Consider the following 20,864-nt stretch of genomic DNA (forward strand, 5'->3'; position numbering starts at 1 on the left):
TAGTAAAACTGTGTAAATAATGTCTACCTACTCTGATATTTACCTTTATTTAATTCGTGTGTTTTATCATCCACAACTGCTTGCAGCTGCGCTAACTTAGTATTTAAATCTACAATAGTTTGGCTGTTTTCTTTATTTAATCGTTCCACATTCTGTTTCTCAGATTCCAATTTTGATTCGGCCAATTGCAGTTTAGCAGTCATAACGGAAATCTGCGTTTCGAATTCCGTCTGTGCGATGGCTATTTTACTCTTGGCTTCATTGAGTGCTCTTTCTGAATCAGCCTTCACCTTGCTTAATTCCTCGGTCATACTTTTACCGAGAGAATCCTTTTCCGATTCCTTTTCTTTTAGCAGCGCGTACGCTTCATCCAATAGCTTTTGAAGTTCGGTAGACAGAGCTGAAAAATTAAATAAATTGTTTTAAAACTTGGTTAATACATAGATTGATAAGTAACTGCAATGAATAGGTCATGTTCTTAATAGGTTTTTGCCATTGTTCCTATGTTGTTCAGCGATAGTGTCCACTTATGCTATCCTGGTATTCTTTATTCTTTATGTTGTTGCTATTCATTTATACCCACTCATAACCTCTGCTACCCTGGTACCTCCACCTACCTTGTGCAGCGGTCAGCTCCTCCCTATGTTGTTCACTAATAGCGGCTGCCTCTGCGGCCCTGGTGTCCTCGAGTGCTCGAAGGGTGGCGGCGGCGGCGTCGGCTCTGGCCTGCTGCAGGACAGCTTCTGCCTCCAGCTCGCGGATGCGCAGGTCTTGAGCTGCTCGCTCTTTCTGGTGGGGCAGGGGAATGTTGGTTTATGGTTGGGTGTTTTGGATTTGAATTGTAGAGATGGTTGAGGTGTTCGAAGTGTGAGTGGTGTGAGTATTGAGGTGATTAAGTGTTTGTTGGTTGAGGAAGAATATTTAACAGTTTCTTAGAAAATGTACTTATATGGGTAAAGATTGATTATTGTATTTTTATTGTATTGAAGTTTACTTACCTCCATTTCTTCCTTGTATTTCTGAAAAAAAAACAACGGTAATTAATTAACAAAATGAAGAAATGTTGTCATATTAACACATGACTACATAAAGACAGTGTAACTTACATAATAATCTTCCTTGTTAATGTTCTCCTCTTCATTCCTGAACATGAGGTCTTCCACCTTCTGCCGTTCATCTTCCAACTGTTTGATCAGTTTGTCCAGTTCCGCTTTTAGTTTCTCATTTTCTGTGCTTGTCTGTTAAAACAATATTTAATTATTATTCATTTCATACAGGAACGACAAGACAAAGTTTAAAAATAGTCCGTTAGGTACCTATAGGTCCAAATCTATAAGAAAAGCCCACCTGTGATAACATCATTATTATTAGTACCTACTTAATTTACATAATGATGTAGTTATGTAACTATATTTGATATCGTTATGTTGCTGCGCATGGTTTCTTCTTCAAAAGCACCGTTGAATATAATCGGGTATACTTTAATCGGTCATCAAAAACAGCAGATTTCTGCCTTATTTAATTGTCTTACAGATAGCCTGCTCTAGATAATGATCAATATAAAGATTTTCACTAATGATTACTAAAATATTCCATACTGCATCTATAAATGACATTCAGACAGATGTTACGGATAAACTGATAACTTGACAATCTTCGAATTAATTCCAGATGTTTCATTATTCATAAAATAAATAAAAAGCCCACGGCTCTACCGCAATCAGTAGCCAACCGGCAGGCCTGAGAGACCACCATGAAGTACTTCTGGGTGTTAACCATTGCCGTAACAGTGACATGTTGTTTAGGGTTGCCAGCTGAGAAACTCTTCGGGTGGCCCGATAACCCCTTCGACACGGAAGTGTTTGGGACGTCGCCCCGAAGGGACCTGGACTTCACCCAGCTGTGTGAGTACGACGGCTACAGCTGTGAGACCCACAGTGTGACCACAGAAGACGGCTATGTCCTGAGCATGTTCCGTCTGCCGGCGCCAAGTAACTGCAGTGGAGAGCGAGCGCCGCTGATGTTCCAACACGGGCTGTACCTGACGGGCGACGACTGTCTGATCCCTGGTCCTGGCAAGGCTCATTGCTACATCTACAACGACGCCTGCTACGATGTCTGGGTCCCCAACAACAGAGGGAACCGCTACGGAAGGAACCATATAAGGCTGAACCCGGACCGCGACAGCGCTTTCTGGGACTACTCTCTGGAAGAGCATTCGTACAAAGACTTGCCGGCCGCCATCGACTACGTGCTTAAAGAGACAGGAAAGGAGAAGCTGGTCTTTGTTGGACACTCGCAAGGAGTGACGATGCTGATGCTGCTGTGCGCGGAAAAGCCGGAGTACAACGACAAGATCGAGATCGGGTTCGGTCTGTCGGTGACGGGGTGGCTGGACCACGCGCGCTTCCCGGTCATCACTCTCCAGGAGCTGCTCACTGGCCTCCTGACCAGCGTGGTAGACCTCGGAGTCAACGCGGAAGTCCTACCCCACGGGGGTCTCACTAACCAAGCCGCAGAGTTCCTCTGTGGTATAACCACCTTGACATACCCAATCTGCTCTGTGTTCGTGTTTGCGATGCTCGGGTATAATGAGTTCCAGATCACAAAAGAGGTGTTGCCGGTCGTGGTGGGACATGTCCCTGGAGGTACCTCGATAAAGAACTTCAACAGATGGGGTCAGCTCAGGAAGAATGGGTTCACGAAGTATGACCACGGCTGGTTAGGAAATATCAAGGAGTATGGCAACCTATCGCCTCCGGAGTTCGACTTGAGTGCCGTCACGATGCCGTGGGTGTTCATTGCGAGTGAAAACGACTATGTTGGTGATGTCCGCGATATTAACAAGTTATTGCCCAAACTCAAGAATGTGAACATGTGCATTCTGGGAGATAAGACATTCGGCCACTTGGACTTTATTTATGGTAAAGACATACCGAATTACATCACACCGAAAGTACTGTCTCAGTTGGAGAAAGGAAGTTTTGAATGTACATAGAGAAAAAACTCGAAATCTAGTCATTCTACATGGAAAAATTATAAACTAAAACGTGCCTTGTTCAAATAAACATTTATAAAAAGCATTTTTTGTAGTTTTATACCTCCCTTCGAGCTCCCGACCTTTTCCGACACCCATGTCAATTTGGGTTTTCAGGCTTATCTAACGCCGACCTCATGATGAGAGGTTGGATATCGAACTTTTCTTGTCTGCAGAGTCGATGGACAACCTTATGTAAAGAGGTTGGATATCCAGCACTTCTGTAAAGAGTTCGAAGCTCAACCTTCACTGTTTTCTCCAAAGAGGTCGATATATCCAATCACATATATATGTAAGGAGGTTGAATATAGGCCTTCTGAAAAGAGGTCGTCATCCAACCTCTAAAGAGTCTTGTTCAAAGAGGTCGATAAATGCGATATGCGATCACATGTAAGGAGATTAAATATCACTGTTCTGCAAAGAGGTCGTCATCCAACCTCTAAAGAGTCTTTTCCAAGAAGGTCGATATATCTGATCACATGTAAGGAGGTTGAACAACACCCTTCTGCAAAGAGGGTCGATATATCTGATCACATGTAAGGAGGTTGAACAACACCCTTCTTCGTCATCCAATCTCTAAAGAGTCTTGTCCAAAGAGGTCGGTAATATTCGATCACATCTAAGGAGGTTGAATATCACTCTTCTGCAAAGCGGTCGTCATCCAAGCTCCAAAGAGTCTTGTCCAAAGAGGTCGATATACCCGATCACATTTGAATATCATTCTTCTGCAAAGAAGTCGATCGTCATCCAACCTCTAAACTAAAGAGTGTTGTCCAAAGAGGTCGATATATCCAAGCACATCTAAGGAGGCTGAATATTACTCTCCTCCAAAAAGGTTACTACCCTACCTGTGTGGCCTCCTTCTTGATCTGCGCCAGCGCGGTCTCGGCGCGGTCGGCCTGCAGCGTGACCTTGGCCACCTCGGAGCGCTCCAGCTCGCGCTCGCGCATCAGCCGCTCGAGGTGGTGCTGCTTCTCACGGAGCAACTCCTGAGAGGTTGAGGAAGATTAGAGTAAGTAGAAGAGGGTAAGGGCCTGTTTCACAATGTCTGGATAATGACTACCTGTGGGATAAAAGATTTGCTGTCACTCTCTGTAATTATGTTTTAGACAGTGGTATGTCTTTTATACCACAGCGGTAACCATTATCCAGACATTGTGAAACAGGCCATTAGCATGGACTACGAAGGAAACCTAAAACATATTAATATCATGTCAATCTAATAAAGAACTACTGAAATAGAATAGTTACATAAATACATTACTTAGGTAAATAAATCTATGCACTTTACAATTACAACCATTTATACCTAGAGATTGATTTACATGTGGAAAATTACAACTAGGTTATCACAAAACCAAATCCAAAAGCTTCAGAACCATCTTCGTTTCTCTTGTCCAATGTCCACTTCAGTCGCAGCATATCAGCGTTGATTTCTTCTTTGTTTCTGCATCGAAACTTGCCGAAATTGAAATTTACCGAAGAGACGTCATCCGACTGCGATGGTGGAGTTTGATGCACGTTGTAGGGTAACATGAATCTTCTGCTGATGACTGATGTAGAAATAATATTACCTCTATATTACTTAATTAGTTATGATTATTCACACATCAGTATAGCAGCGAAGGTTAGCTTGTAAGTATTATATTTATTACATTTTTTATACACCATAATGAAGTCTTCAGTGAAAACTCAATCCGCATTAGGTGGGCACTAGTTCCGCATTACGTAGGTTCATTTTAGGTCCTAATAGAAGTAAAATGTGCAACCTACATCTTAATCTTATCCAACTCAGTACAAACTGAGCTTATAAATTCTAATAATCTACCTACGTTTCCCACTTTGAATTCACTCTATATCTCTCTGGATATCTGCCCTCTACATCATAGGTAGTACATCCTTGGAAAAAGTTCATCTACCTTCTGAAACCTAGTCCGTCTTTCCTGCCTTATCACCCACCTGAGGCCCAATATGAGGTTTTCAAGCTTATATCTGAGGAACTGAAATTGCCAGGTCTTTATCGCCAGGTGGCAGTAATTTCTTTAGTTTGGTTACTACTTTCACGAACGAATTTTGAGTAGTAAGTACCTGTACCTATATGTTAAGTTACTACTAGACTAAGATTCGACTCTATGTAGAAGTTAGTAGGTACCTACTATATCATTAATCTAATGTAACGTAACCTAACAAAGATATGCATCTTATACAGTAAGTAATTTATGTTGGGTTGAAATCGGACTAGTTTTCGATACTTTGGTAATCCCTCGGATTACTTAACCTAACCTAACCTAACCTAACCTAACCTAACCTAACCTAACCTAACCTTTTTTTTTTTTTTTTTTTTTTATGAGGGGGAAATCTTCAGAAAGATTCCCGCCAACCTCGGGGGAGGAAGACGGGATATGTGGGATTTTTACCCACTAAAACCCCCTCGGTGGCCACCATCAGTGCAGGTAGGTGCTCCGGGATCTCCAGGGGAACGCACCGGAGTCACCTCACACCGTGCCGCAGCTCTTCTCCGGGAGACTCAAGGTCTCCCCACTCCTTCGCAGCCTGCGCGGCTGTACATGGCCACATGCACAGCCGCTCTTCCCGGGGCCGCTATTATGCGGCGGCTCGGACCCCCGTCCTCACCGCCCACAGCCCCTAACCTCCTTTTGGTCGCCTTCTACGACGGGCAGGAGATACCGTAGCCTTATTCTTATTCCCGGGCTACAGGGACGCGACGGGCTCACCTGGCCTGAGCCCTTCGCCGTCGCCTCCGAGCTGGATCGGCCCTCTCCCGATCTCGCTCTGCGGCCTCTTTCTGGACCATTACGGTCTCACAGAACGAGACCACGGCCTTCCAACACTCCTTGCCTCGAGTCATGGCTGCCACCACTGAGGGCAGTGACAGATCCGGCCCGATCCTGTTAGCCAGGATCTGCCTTTCGGACTCCCACGCTGGGCACACTGCAAGTGTGTGCTGCGCGGAGTCCAGGCTGCTTTCACAGTGGTGACACGACGGTGCAACCTCACGCCCTATCCGGTGCAGGTACTCACCGAAGCAACCGTGCCCGGTCAGCACCTGCGTCAGACGATACGTGAGGTTGCCCGGCCGTTGCATCCATGCGTCGAAGCACGGAAGTACGGCTGCGACAGCTCGCTGCCGACAACTTCTCGGCTCCTCCAACCGCTCCCGCCAGTGCTCCAGAGCGACCTGGTGCTCGTATCGCCGGACGGCTGATGCCGGCTCCGCATCGGCAACTTCCACATTGTGTAGTCGCTGGTACACTCGAGCGTCCATTTCCGCCAGGATGTCGAGTGGCGGAAAGCGACCCAACAAAGTCGCCGCATCGTACGATATCGTGCGATATCCACGAACAACGCGGATGGCCATCTTACGTTGGACGCTGTTGAGCAGTGCTCGGTTGCGTCGGACACCCGTCAGTCTCTTCGACCAGACAGGTGCTCCGTAGAGGGCCATGGATCGCACGACTCCCGTATAGAGGCGGCGGACTCCTTCGCGAGGACCCCCCAGATTCGGAAGCAGCCCATGCAAAGCACCAGCTACTCTTTGTATCCGGGGGGCTAACCTTTTGAAGTGTTCCTCGAATGACCAGCGACTATCCAGGACTAGGCCGAGGTAGCGCATATGCCGTCCTATGGCGATACGAGCATCACCAACTTGCACCGCTAGGTCAGGTGGTTCCCTGCTCCTAGGCAGTTTGTGGAACCACAGCGCCTCGGTCTTGTGGGGCGCTGTTTTGAGACCCAGCTGGTGGATCTTGCCAATCACTCTAGCCACAGCATCTTCCGCCCTTGGTATAGCCTCCTCGAAGGAGGCCCCGTTAGCAACTACCAGTGTGTCGTCGGCGTAACACACTGTGCTAACACCATCTGGAAGCTCAACTCGCAGGACCGCATCGTATGCCAAGTTCCACAGAAGAGGGCCCAACACCGACCCCTGTGGAACTCCGCAACTGACGTCCCTCCACGAAAACATACCCTCTCTGCCCGGATACTTGATATACCTGTTCGACAGGTATGACCCGACTATTCGCTGCAGGTAGGAAGGCAATTGGTGGTACACAAGAGCCTCCCTAATGGTTCCCCAAGGGATGGAGTTGAACGCATTAACTATGTCTAGGCTAATAGCCAGCGCAACTCCCCCTTGGTTCACAGCCTGCTCCGACAGTGAGCGAACGCGAAGTATCGCATCCACTGTCGATCGCGCAATCCGGAAGCCGTACTGACTATCCGAAAGGTCGGGACCATCCCGTCTCAGGTGTGCCTGGATGCGATCGGCGATGACTCGCTCAAAGAGCTTGCCAGCCTCGTCCAACAGTCAGATGGGTCGGTACGCAGAGGGAGAGTCTGCGGGCCTGCCTTCCTTCTTAACCTAACCTAACCTAACCTAACCTAACCTACCTTTCCACGTCCCTAACCTAACCTAACTACCTAACCTACCTAAGTATATATATATTTTTAATAACTTATCTAACGATTCCGACTTTACTCTCGAGATAAGTACTTACTGTGTCGCAGTGTCGGTAACGATTTGTATCATACATACTTACCTAATTCTATGTGTAGGTATGTGTATAATATGCATGAAACGTACACCTACTTTTTGGTTGGGCTTTAAATTGTTTAAAATACTATGCACACATGGGACATGCACATTGCACAGCTCAATGCATTTATTACTTACCAATAGTGAGCCTGGTTTCCGATTTTATAATCAGGAACTGATATCAATAGCATACCTAGCCTAATTATGTATTCACCCTAGCTAGAACCTAACAATAGCCCTGTGAGGGAACTAATAATAGTCTTGGTCCCGTACTATACCTAGATATTTGTAACTATCTGTCTACTGATCAATAAAATAAAGAAAAACCCAGCTAGGCGATACATTTTTATGAGTACTTACCTGTTAAATTTAAATAATAAGTACTTTTATGATCGCTTTTTTATCAAGCTCGCGCAGTTTACGCAGGCTTAAGTTTCGGGATAAAAGACAACTTAGCCTATGGCCACAATACTTTATTAAAGCATTCTATGTAGGTATGCCTTTGAAATTCAGAAACTACGTGACCTTTTCATATCCGTTCAGTATTAGATCCATACAACCTCAGAAAGTTTATCTCTTTATAATATTTACCATACATTCCTCACTTACTACTACCTCTATAGTTCCAAAAATATACGACATGCTAAGGAGTATTTCTCTTCTAAGTACTTCTCTTGTAAGTAGGTAATTTGGAGTAAAAATTGAGACAAAAATACGGCCTGTGCCGTATTAAAGTACTATTTGCAACAAGTATACGGTTAAGTTTATAAGTAGCTTTACACTTTTGAATTCAATAAAAGGTGAGTTTCACAAAGTACAAGTCTACCTACCTACCTATAGCTATGAAGCTGACTGAACCTACGTACCATAATAAATGCGTGGGTTTCTCGATCACAATCACAGATCATACCTCGGTAATTGCTCCTATTTACTATGCGACGATATTATTATTACATTAAGATATTGAACCTAGTATTAGCACTGCTGTTGAACAAGTAATAACCGATTATTAGCGCCGAATATTTGATCTCTATGAATGAATGGATTAGGAAACTGCAGTTCAGTACTTAGGTACCTATTAACTGCTACTATATTTTAATAATACCTAAACCTGTTCAGATAGTTTTGAAATATACTTCTGTACTTATTACGTACGAATAAAGCGGCTCTAGAAACATTTAGAAAAAATATGGCGTTCCTATTCGAAACAAAGCCACGTGACGTTTTAGTACCTATCAACAAAGAGCTGTACACTGGCATGCATTCATATCACAAATAGTCCCCAACATCCTTGCCCACACCAGACCACGCTAAACTAACTAACATACACTTATCTCTTTCAAAAACAGGGGGGGGTCACTCTATATGACGAAAAACTATGTTTCGGAGCGCTGTTGCGCGAGCCAGTCTATCTCGTTGTATTAAACACGACGGTTCACGTTCGTAAGAGTTAGTTTTTCGTCAGTATAGAGTAACCCTCCAGGCATATTTTCAGCTTCGGGCATTCAAGGCATATATATAACATGCTGGAAGCGTCCGTAGTCGAGCGGGCCTCAGCGATCGTAACTGATCGCTGAGGTTAAGCAACAACTGACACGGTCAGCCATTGGATGGGTGACCAATTTCAAGTGGTGCTTTTCTGGACGCTTCCGTGCTTCGGACGGCACGTTAAGCCGTGGGTCCCGGTTGCTGCTTCGGCAGCAGTCGTTAAGCCTAGTCAGAGGCCTTCGGGCGGCTTGAAAACATCTGACAGTCGGGTTGCCCACTTACCCGACAACTCTCTCAGCACAAGCTAGCTTGTGTTGGGGTCCACCAACCCGCACTTGGCCAGCGTGGTGGACTAGGCCTAAACCCTTCCTTCATTGGAAGGAGACCCGTGCCCCAGCAGTGGGGACGTAATGGGTCGTGATGATATAACATGCTAGAAAACAAGTTAAGCGTAAATTACAGCATAACGTAAGCAATGAAACACACTTCGGTTTGTATATTACAATTGTTTTTATTTTGTTTGGGAAGACAAAGGAAAGGGTTCGAAGTAAAAAATCGGCAATAAAAAACAAATTAGAACCATGTTTTATTAATCACCTATTACAGTCTCACATTCCAGCACTCGTATTAATTTAAACATTCAAACCTACGTTCTTAGTTTAATTAATAATTATTAGCTTATTAATTAATTAGTTACAATAAAAAGTGTTCTAAAAGCAAAGGAATGCATTATGTTGGAGTGAACTCTTAAAATTATGAATATCATTTCTTTATCTTACAGGCACTGATTATAGTTTGTTATTAAATTAAATAAAGTTAACCTCCCTTAACACTTACTGCAAGATTGTTAAGTCAGTGAACATAATTAAACTTAGATTTAAAACAATAATAATAAATCTTAATACGTAACATGATTGACAATTCAATATAGATACTGGGATATAATTATAATAATAAACAAGCAGTTTGATAAATACATAAACGATATCACAGCTAAGTTTCTATTGAAACTATGTCGGTACCTACCGAATAATTATGGCGGTGACAATTTGAAATAACTATGCATGGGGTTTTTATTGAGCGGCGACTGCACGTATAGTGCTCACATGTCATTGAAGCATAATCGATACATGATTGTATAAATGGCTGTAATTTGTACTATAAAGTGCACAATAATTGACATGGTTATCCTAACAATTATTCTATTTAGTGCTTTAGAGACAGGACGGCAAAGAACTATGTATGTATAGGTACTGATAGGTCTCAACTAATTATAAGAAGTAAATGGGTACATGTACAAAGGTATAACTATTGTAACAAAGGCATATAATGTACAAGGTCCTGAAATAAAATATTTGTTAAAAATTTAAAATGTGAAGTTAAATCTTAAGTATTATTCAACCAAAATACATACAAAATCACTAAACAATCGTTGCTCGATTTTAGTACGAAACATACATGCTATAAAACTTCAAGCAAGTTCTAGAGCTGAATTTTCCACTGCACTGAGCAGGTCGATAAATTACTTAGAAATAGTTTGGAAGCCCCATGACCATTGTCGGCGAGTAAGTTACGCTCCTGTGCCGATAACAAACCAAATTCTTGCAGAAACGTACGAATTAATGCTAAAACTTGCAGTTTTATCTAAATTACCAATTACTTTAAATACAAAAAAGTACTTGTAAAAAAGTTGTACTATAAAATTGCAAGAAAACTTTTAGCGCCAAAACGAACGTGCCCGCCGCTTCTGACGTTACCGGCGCGTTTACGGAGCTCGCTTACCGCGCCGCGATAGTCGGGTACTGTACCTGCAGCGCGTTCTTCGCGTTCACCGGGGTGGACGAGGCTCTCGGACCGCTCATTCTCTGCTCGCCCGACGTTAGTGACAGTGCCAATGCAAACAAACATGGGGGGAAAACAACGCGTTAATGCCACGCATCTTCACTAGCTGGTGTCGTGAATGCGCTGCTTGTGTCATCGTGGGCAAAGGTTTTCTTTTTAAATGTTTCCCGCTATGACGCAGTCAGCGCAATGGGTTGCAGATTTTATTCCAACAATCTATCGTACTAGTACGAGTATAATACAGTGTTGCAACAAAACCTTCGATCACCAAATAGAGAAATTTACAATGCCTCCCCAAACATAGTTCTTCTAGTTGGAGAAGTATTGTAAGATTTGCAAAAGTAAAATTCACAAGCATAACTAAAACTGGTACTAAAAGGGTATGATGTCTTGAATTAATTATCTGATTCATGTGCCGATGATGGTTTATAAATATATACAATAGATAGATAAATTAAGGAATTTAGAACTTTTTATAAAAAAAACGGGGCCATATTCACTTTTTTCTAAGTTGTTGTTGTATCTTGTTAATGACAAGGCTAAAACCATGCAGAGGTATACATACAATGTATACTATATATACATACATAAAGTACAGTTAGTGGGGTCAAAAAACGTGTTAACTTTACAATAATATAACATAGGTACATACTAATATCAGGGGTTTACCTTAAAACTACGTATATCACAGTCAAATTATAGTCTCTAACAAATAAATATTATGCAGTCTTTCAGGAATACTATAATGTGTGCAAAACGATATCATATGTTGATGATTTGATGTGGTAAATAAGAGTTGCTTAAAATATATGAATCATGGATACTAAATATGAAACTAAGTGGCGTACTAAGCATTTGCTACAAAAATAACTAAAATCAGTACTTAAAAAAATAAAAAGAAGGTTTTTTTTTTATTATACTTAGTAGGCCTTAATCAAAGTAATGGTAAAATAACTAATAAATAAACAAGGACCAAACCAAGGGGGTGCCAGCTACAGACCGTAGACACATGAAATAAATATAATTATGTAAACAAATTGATGCTCATGCAAACAATAAGCTGCTACATGGTGGATCCTTACTCTTGCGTGTACTTATTCAATCTTTAATTCAAGTCATGACCATCCATACTTGGGTCTATGGATGTTACATTATAAAGTTAAAGATAACTGAGAATATTCGAATGAGTATAAATATGCACAGAGCACACTACAAAATGTGCTTGATGAAACATGAGATTCTTTTAGGAACTTTAGGGTCATATTATTATATCCAGGAATACTTTTCAATACGGACTGATAGTCAACCACTACATCATTTGCAGCATAATCACTTCAGATGTACACCACATAGGGGTAAGTGAAGTTGAACGGCGACACGCAAGAGTAATGGAAGCTTTTCCCGAAGCCCGAGAAGTGCGGCGGCTGCGCGGGCAGTTGCAGGTAGATGTCGGAGTTGGCGCCCCCGCGGCTGGCCCCCGCGACCGCCCCCGGCTGGCCCGCGCGCCCCCCCGCCGACCCCCGCGCGCCCCCGCTGCTCGACGACAGACTCCTCGGGGAACGACTCGAGCTGAAGCTCAACACGCTCTCCGAACAACGCCACGACTTAGGCAAAGTCTCGCTGGCCCACCGCCGCGGTACTAAGACTTTAGTGCTTTGGTTACTAGGCACCATATCGTAGCACATTTTGGGCGGTGGTAGAGCGATGATGGCGCAGCGGTCGTTGTCGACGTGCTTGATGAGTAATGTCTTGTCGCGGACGGCGAGCGGGGGGCGACGCGGGGCGCGCGGCTCGGCCGAGCGGGACCGGGGCTAGCCTACCTGAGCGCCGAGCGGAGTGGTCCCGAGCCTCACCCCTATACGAGAGGAAGCTATCGACGTCCCCATAGAGGTCAGGGAATCTCGCGAGTTCGAGCGCCGGATCGGCGTTTGGCGGCCATTGCTGTGTATAGCGCACTGGCCAGGCTTGCGGTTCGATGGAGACCTGGACACTTTGGATATCGGAGCGAACAGGCCGAAGCGCGGCGAGCACTCGAAGTATCTGGAAGAGCACAACTCGTAATTAAACCAGCGCTACATTACATCAACTTAATCACCCGAGTAAATTAACCACCTTTTCCCGTCGACAGATCCGTCGTTCTTCCCTAGCGGGTCGTCGAGCTCCACGCCGGCCCACACTCCGGGCGCGAAGTCCGTGACTCCGACGTACTTGAGCGTGCCCGCCTTGCTGCCGCGGCTGCTCGACACGATCACTCGGTCGCCGAGCCTCACTTCGTTACTTGTCGTCGTTGTCGAGATCGAGGCGTCTGGAGAAAGAGACCATTAATAATATAAGGCCAGCCCGATGAACAATACTTAATATCTAAGGAGAAGCTGCCAAAACACTTACTCATTTTACTGCTGACAACGCTGCGTATGCTGCCATTAGGCGACAGCGCTCGCCTGGCCCGGGCCATGCCCGAGGGCGGGCGCTCGAACACGCTCCCGGCATCAGAGACCGGGGAGGCGTCGTCGCGGGTGCTGTGGGAGACGAGCGGCACCCGGGTGAGCCGGGTCAGCCGGGAGAACACGCCGCGCTTCTCCGAGCACTGGAAGTAGCGGTGGCCGGCTACTGAACCGTCGTTTTTACCTGTAAGGATTGAATTTGTCATTATAGTGATGGCTAATCAGACGTTCAGAAAATAATTCCATTCCTCTGTCTAGGAATAGCCCATTGAAAGCAAAAAGCATCCTTACCGATAGGTTCATCCAGAACAATCCCAGCCCAGTCTCCAGGAGCGAACTGTGTCTCTCCGATGTACGCGATCTGGCCGGGCTTGGTGCCTCCCACCCACACCCGCTCCCCGATTATGAAGCTGTCAGTGTCCTCCGTCAACACCACGCTATGGTCTGAAACGTTCAAGCGGAACCGATTAGCCGACGCATAAAATCACGTTATCGAACACCTGCAATAAATCTTTACACCTTTTTTGCAAAACATTTTATTGCCAAATCGGACGTCGGCGGTAAAATTTATGGCCTCGCCTCGTAGACAAATTTGCTGGCACGTAAAGTTTACTTGTCAGTCATAAAATTCAGTGTATTAGTCGTAGCCTATAAAAAATCGTGACGAGGTTTAAAAGATTTACTGGCATTTCCTTTCAGAGAAAGTGGGGTCAATAAATCCGGATACATATTTTGCGCTAAGCTGACAAATCCAATTTGCACTTCCTAAATAAAAAAGGCGCTGTGCCAAGCATACCAACGAGTGCATGCCTTGAATAACTGCATATGAAATGCAGTCACCCACGGTGGGGCAATTTGTATTCCAGTTCGCTATCAGTGCATCGCACTAAGAACTTTCGCTACATCACGTGAGCATACAACAAACTGCATTTGACTGTAAGCTAATAAACAACACTATTTGCAAACACCGTGCGTTGGAAACCGTGATGCATAAATAAAGAAGCAAATCAACCGGAAACTTGCATGGGGTAATGATTTGAGGGGGTGCGTGATTTTGGCTTTGCAATGGAACATATAAATCTCGGAATCCCTCCAATTTTCCACTTGCACCAAAGAGGATCTTATTGCTTCTGTGTCTTAACTTCTTCCTAAAGTATTTCCTCTTTGGGCAGCAGGTAAATTGAAAAGTCTCCGTGTATAGCATGAAGGTGCACTTACCCGAGGACCTCCGCAGGCCGGCCTCGCTGAGGCGGCGCGGGTGCTTCTCCCAGAGCGCGTCCATGGAGGTGCCGCTGAACGTGCTGCTCGCTGCTCACGCACACATTAGCACACAACAACACACACATTAGCAACATCACACTACTGGGTGCAACTACCACTAGTGAGTCTAGTGACTAGACCAGTCAACTCGTTTCATAGTAACGTTTGTTGCGTGAAGCGCACTCTTTGTCTTATTGCGTACATTTGCATACATTATCATCAGGTTATAATGCGCGTACGGCAAGAAAAGCTACTATGAAACGTATTCACTGTACTCTTATACTGTGTTTTATTGGAATTATTGATCGGTGTCATTAGCAATAAAACTTGACCTGCAAACAGACTTGGTTCAATTACATTTGATTTAATAGCTAGACCTTTATTTATAAGAATGTTTAGTAGTTAATCATATTTAATTGTTATTAAATCATACTGGGTCTTCAATTTAGTCCATTGCCGGTCGGAATCACAACATGTCAATTACTTTAGTTGGTTACAGTAAGTTGGGAAGTCTTAAATTACACCAAATCCGGCGACACGTGCTCGTAAATTTGACGAGGTTTGAATTTATCATCCGTGGAACATCACAAAGGACCGTATAATCAGAGTTATTGTTGAAGATGAAGACAATACTATTAATTAGGCATGTAAAGATTTTATGGCGTTACGTGTAGGCGAGCAAGGGCCATTAGATGACCAGAGCGCGCAATTGTTGACAATGGACTAGAATTGAGACATTTTGGTCGTGAATAAAATTCTTGTTAGCGGTCGTTTAGATCAAATCCGCCATTTTTATTAGCATATTCTACTTTGCGTATATTTTATCGAATTGGCTCAGCCGTTTCATTAGCATCTGCACATCGTTACTTTTGATTTAGTTACGCCGATAAGTTCATGCAGAGCAGTCATAATTTAGTGATTAGATTAAGGATTTCTTAAGTACGATCATTACTTTTCTTTGGATTAAAAGGGTCTACGTCTATTGCATCAATATGACTACCACCAATAGCGCCATCCACCACCGGGTATAGCTACGGGTCATACAGTTTACCATCACCATTGGCTACGTGTAGTGCAAGATGCAGGCAAGTGACGGTGGTACTCACTGGAGACCTTGCGTCGGGAGCGCGGGCGCTCGGGCAGGCTGCTGCTCACCTCGTCCTCCTCGTCCTCTATTAGGTCTGCTCCGACAAGCATGGTGATGAACAGGTGATTAAACACAATATTTACAAACAAAACACATGGCAAGTTGAAAATGATTGGTGCAAAAGATAAAGTGAGGCCAAATCCGCATGCAGTGCTCGAAAATTTGGAAGAAGGGGTTGCAAAGTTTTTTGTACTGTCGACGCGTTTTGAAACGGAACTCACCAGACAGATGTTTCCTCGACAAGTCGTCGCTGAGTTTCCTCACCGAGTCGGATGTGCTGCCGTCTACAGACAAACAGAAAACAAAACACGTAAAGCAAAAAAAACGAAATAAACATGCCAACAAAAAGTTTAAAATGATTAGATGAGTCTTAACGAAGCTGAAGTTTTTTGTGGATATCAATACAATAAAATATAGGCATATCAGCACGAAATGTTCCATGTGACTGGCATTTGTTTGCAATGCAGATATGACAGAGTTCGATAAAGTAGCATATAATTTATAAGGTGTGGGAGACACCCACTAGAAGGGAATTCAAGGCACAACCGGTGGTACTTCAACACTTTGAGTAGGCTCACAGCTCACACGCTGCCTGATAATGTTTATCGATAATGTCTGTTAAATTAATTATTAACAAAGTATTTGCGGGATAATTCAATAAGTAATGCGATATTTATATTACCCGATAAAGTTAACGATGTAATAGAAACAGCACGTAATGGTGGAGATAATCTAGCGGTAGACCAGACCAATCAAAATAATGACATGAAAATGTATGCAGGCGTTATCGTTTGATCTGGCGCGGTGCTGGGTGTTTACTCACAAAGTATTTAGATAGAGTGTTATTCGGAAGCACGTGGCTGGTGCAGATGGCAGTGATGGCCGCGGTCGTGTGTCGCGTGGGGCGGGAGGTCCAGCACTGAGCCGCCTGGCCGAGGCTCGATTAATCATCGGCGGATACTGCGCATCGCGCGGCCTTGTCACCGCGCGTGGGCTCCCGGTTCACCGGAGCCGGCGTTGGCGGCGCGGAAGACAAACTGCCTTTTCTTCAGTTCCAGAACCTCCCTATTGTATCACACCTTTTATTCTATCTCGTCTATACGTGTCAATAGCGAAGCGTTGGCCGCTGCTAATCGCATGGAAAACCCATTTGGTAAGACTAGGCCCACGTTTCGACTAGAGAAACTCGAGAACGCAGTAAATTTTGTCAGGCCAGATTAGCAATTGCGATTCCATTAAAGAATGCAAATTGCCATGGGTTATCTAGAAATTTATTATATTCATTGTGTTAGCATCACGACATTGGCTATTAATTGAGAGAGTCATCTGAATGGCGATAGAGCTGTACAGATTTAATTGAATCTGCAATCTATACACGATAGGCGAATTATTATTATCTTGATTTAAAATAACTATGATTCTATGAATAATATGCAATCATGCAATTATCTAACATAGTTTGTCCGTAGCGCCTTGCAGCTAGTTTTTCCGCGTAGGAGTTGCGTTTTCATATCCTTTATTACAAACATTAGAATGGAAACTGATAAAATTAACTACCTACCATTTGTTCTTATAAAGATGCAATAACTAATGTTACGCGACACGAGCTAATGAAGGTAATTAGGACATGTCGTGGTTTAATTAAGCCTACGAACGATTCAATGGATTCCAATGAAATACGCCGCGGCGCTCTGCAGTTTATACTTATGTAACCATGCAAAATAGATATACAACTCGTGCTATGCCTTGCCAGCACCAAATGCCTGCAGTTTAGGTCTTAATTTACCAAATATATGATCACTTAACACGTTTTACAACCCAAATAACACGATTAGCCATACCTCTTACGGAAAAGGAATTATGACGATGTAACAAATCGACAAGCATTAACATAACAAGACCCAGATTTTTTAGTACTTCGGGTCTTTTGTGTCGTCTCGCAGGGGAACCATTATCATGGTAAGAAGGCATTTGTCATTGTGGAGTTGCAAAGTTCAAAACAACAAGTCTATTCCTGAGGTTAACAATAAGACAAATTTACATTTCAGTATTCTATCGGCGCAATCTGCTCATACGATTTCCGATAACCTTTCTGATTATGTGCAAAATGATTTGTAAATGTGGTTATATTTACCAGCACAGGTGTCATAGATTGAAACAATCTTTCTGCCTACGCGATCATACATGTTTTGTAGTCACAGCTATGGGTCCGAGCGGGGGCGGACTACTCTATATATTTACTGCCAAAACGAACGATCTCACATCACCATGCAAATCATAATCGAATTTAAAAACATTGTTCGTTTTTCTGTGGTCTTTCGATGTTAGCGTGTTTGTCTTCAGAAAATGATGTAATCTCTGTTTAAACACGGATATTATTTGCGCATTATGTTAGCTTACATCGAGAGAACTTGACAACATACCAAAGTCGAGGCGAGCGGTCTTTAAACATGACATTTCATTTTGTGGTCAAGTTCAAGATACGATATGAAAATAATATAGGTACCGAGAGGTATCCATTTCTATCTGTAGGAACCTTTAATTGTTTTAATTTGAAATGTCTCACTTTCCTAGATGATATGATCTGTAATTCGTCAATTGAGGACAATTTTGCGCTTCGTTGATTCGGACTAACTGCAGTCAAGTGCCGTTTTAAAACTATTTAACTGTGTCAGGCCAATACAAGAGGGAGGATGCTGCAGAAACAACCAATTATTTTGTTTGGTTAATTGTTGCAATAAGCCTTAATAACAAACTGAAAATAAAAATCATAAATGTGTAGACGCAACAAGCGAAAGGTTAGTAAATTTGTATTTCAATTGCTCGTAATTAGAAATATGGTATTTTTTGGGGAACAGTGACTATCATTACGTGTATAAGACCTTTCACACCACATTAAAATTTGTATCTAAAATGCCTGGTATAAATGTTTTTAAAATCATAATTTTCATCAATGTCGTAATGGAGTTTTCAATTGGTTTAATCTCTTACGTGTATGGTGGTGTTTACATAGTATATTATAATTGTAGCGTTAGGTGCAATACACACGGCACTTACACGAGGAAGTTTCGACTAGAGTTCATTATTCGATCTAAAATACGCGTGGCCGAGTTGGCTGGCGCGGGCTGCCGCAGTCTCGGCCTGCTCCCGTTCAGGACTACACGTATTAAGAGGTCATAGTTAGCAGAACAAATTTAAATAGACTAGAAAATATAATTAGGTAAATAGACGAGAATAACCTGACTTGAAATAAGAAAAATTATAACAAGACATAATCCAAATTCAAAAATTCATTCACATTTCAAAGAAGTTAATTTAAGAAAATTTACCTCAACTCCAATAAATTTAAACGTGCTTTTATTATTGGTAGAGCCCTAACTCAGGTATTTGTTGAGTAAACGCAACAACGCAGCCGCCCATAAAAGGCTTATCGCCTTTAGCCTAGGTTCCCAGATGACTCATTCACCGTTATGGAAACGAACCTGCTCAGACCTTAAAACAACCGAACAGTGTAAACAGAGAAAATGGAAACGGACAATAACTTGTAAATGGAAATAAAAATGTCCTCGCAAGACCAATACGGCTTTTGGAAGTTTATGCGAAAGTAAGTAGTTGACAAAAACGATATGCGAGACGTGATGACACTTCCAATGCTTGGACTTGGAGGTACTGAGCGCTTTACAAGCTATTGTTTTCGTCGTATGTACGATTGTCTGATAAATTGTATTAAATGAATACAATGAATTATTTAAAAGGGCTTGACAACCACTTGTTGTCATAATGAGTGGCAATCTTGCAAAAGAGAAATTGAAAGATTTTCTTATGATGATGATGATAAAGTTGGCATAAATTATAAATTTTTGGTAATAATTACTAAACAGGATCAATGGCAGATAGTATAATTAATAATTATGGTTCAAATTTCAATGTTTGGACAGACTCGTCAAAATAACCTTCCTGTTAATCCTGTGCCTATAGCTAGAGTTTCAGTAGACCGGATCTAGGTCTTTGCTCAGAGCTCAGCAGATATAGGGAGAGGTCAGCGGTATCACTTATCGGCTTGTCACACATCATTAGCCCGACCAAGCATGCGGTTTACCGCAGAACATAACAACATTGAATCAATAATAATATCGGTGGTATCTTTATTAATCCTTTGAAAGTCTTTGATAAGAAAATTTTCTCTTCAGTAAGAGTACCAGTGTAGCAAAAAACTGTTTCTATTTTAAGTCGAACAGGAAACTAAAATCATTGCTAAATCATTCACAACTTTTGTGTAAGACTCTTTTAGGTCTCAATTCCTTTACTTTCTAATTGATATCTATAATTTCCTTTTGAATAATTCAGGAGGCACGTCAAAGAATATCAGAAGCGATGACACGCTGCCCATAAGGGCTGTTCGTATATGGAATGAAATTGAATCGGCAAACAGCACACGTATCGCCCTCGCGGCGATAATGATCCATAATGAGCTACACCCCGCGCCGCAGATAGCATGTTAATTGACCATCTACACGTAGTTTTATTGTGTTAATGAATTCGAGTTGTAATAAAATTGCTTTAAATATGCTCTTTACAAACGCCGCAATGCTGTAAATTTTGTGGAAAGGGAGAAAAAAGAAAACGTATAGAACAATAATGAAGGAAGCTAATAAAAAACAGACGGTGACGTTGAAATGAAATTTCTCAGTGAAGGGAATCTCGGAGAAATTCGGTAAATTGAAATCGGGGAAACGTCTGGAGAATATACACCAATCGGTATTGTATTGGGAACGCACAATATGAGGCATAGATATTCCTTCTGTATTACGGTAATAATAATAACGAATTGTAGCGGTTAGACGACCAAATCTATTGTAAGCTTATATGTATTTCATTTACATTTGTGTGGATAAAAAAAGGATGAAATACCATTAGAATTTATGTAACAGTGGTGATAATGCTTACTATTTATTCATGAATAAAAGTAAAGGTAGAGAATTGCTCAAATAATTTATAGTGAGAACTTTACCGATCCGATGACCAGTTTTGTAGGAAATAAAACAATTTTAACAGGTTTACGAACGAACGTTACGGAATTCTCGCGACAGG

The 20,864-nt window shown here is 42.7% G+C and overlaps 2 protein-coding genes across 12 annotated transcripts in view; one reads left to right on the forward strand and one right to left on the reverse strand.

The window, feature by feature from the left end:
- Nucleotides 1–20,864, reverse strand: part of LOC105380428 (restin homolog) — a 46,176-nt gene that overhangs the window by 5,599 nt on the left and 19,713 nt on the right. For 3 of the 11 annotated variants that reach the window (XM_048623632.1, XM_048623631.1, XM_048623636.1), the window contains 13 exons: nt 15,995–16,057; nt 15,733–15,807; nt 14,585–14,674; nt 13,658–13,810; nt 13,311–13,550; nt 13,035–13,227; nt 12,743–12,962; nt 10,889–10,945; nt 3,886–4,026; nt 1,107–1,238; nt 999–1,019; nt 618–789; nt 44–400 (listed from right to left, as the gene is read on the reverse strand). In XM_048623632.1, coding sequence (XP_048479589.1) covers nt 44–400; nt 618–789; nt 999–1,019; nt 1,107–1,238; nt 3,886–4,026; nt 10,889–10,945; nt 12,743–12,962; nt 13,035–13,227; nt 13,311–13,550; nt 13,658–13,810; nt 14,585–14,674; nt 15,733–15,807; nt 15,995–16,057 — 1,914 coding nt within the window. Of the gene's footprint in view, nt 1–43; nt 401–617; nt 790–998; nt 1,020–1,106; nt 1,239–3,885; nt 4,027–10,888; nt 10,946–12,742; nt 12,963–13,034; nt 13,228–13,310; nt 13,551–13,657; nt 13,811–14,584; nt 14,675–15,732; nt 15,808–15,994; nt 16,058–16,596; nt 17,387–20,864 lie in introns of those variants that run through there. The other 8 variants (XM_048623633.1, XM_048623637.1, XM_048623635.1 and 5 more) reach the window with 6 other exon arrangements.
- LOC105380426 (lipase 3) lies at nt 1,706–3,083 on the forward strand. Its single transcript, XM_011549982.3, has one exon. It carries the CDS (start codon nt 1,754–1,756, stop codon nt 2,996–2,998), a length of 1,245 nt encoding a protein of 414 aa, XP_011548284.3. The 5' UTR covers nt 1,706–1,753; the 3' UTR covers nt 2,999–3,083.

Source organism: Plutella xylostella, chromosome 10 (genome assembly GCF_932276165.1).
Source record: "Plutella xylostella chromosome 10, ilPluXylo3.1, whole genome shotgun sequence".
NCBI lineage: Eukaryota > Metazoa > Arthropoda > Insecta > Lepidoptera > Plutellidae > Plutella > Plutella xylostella.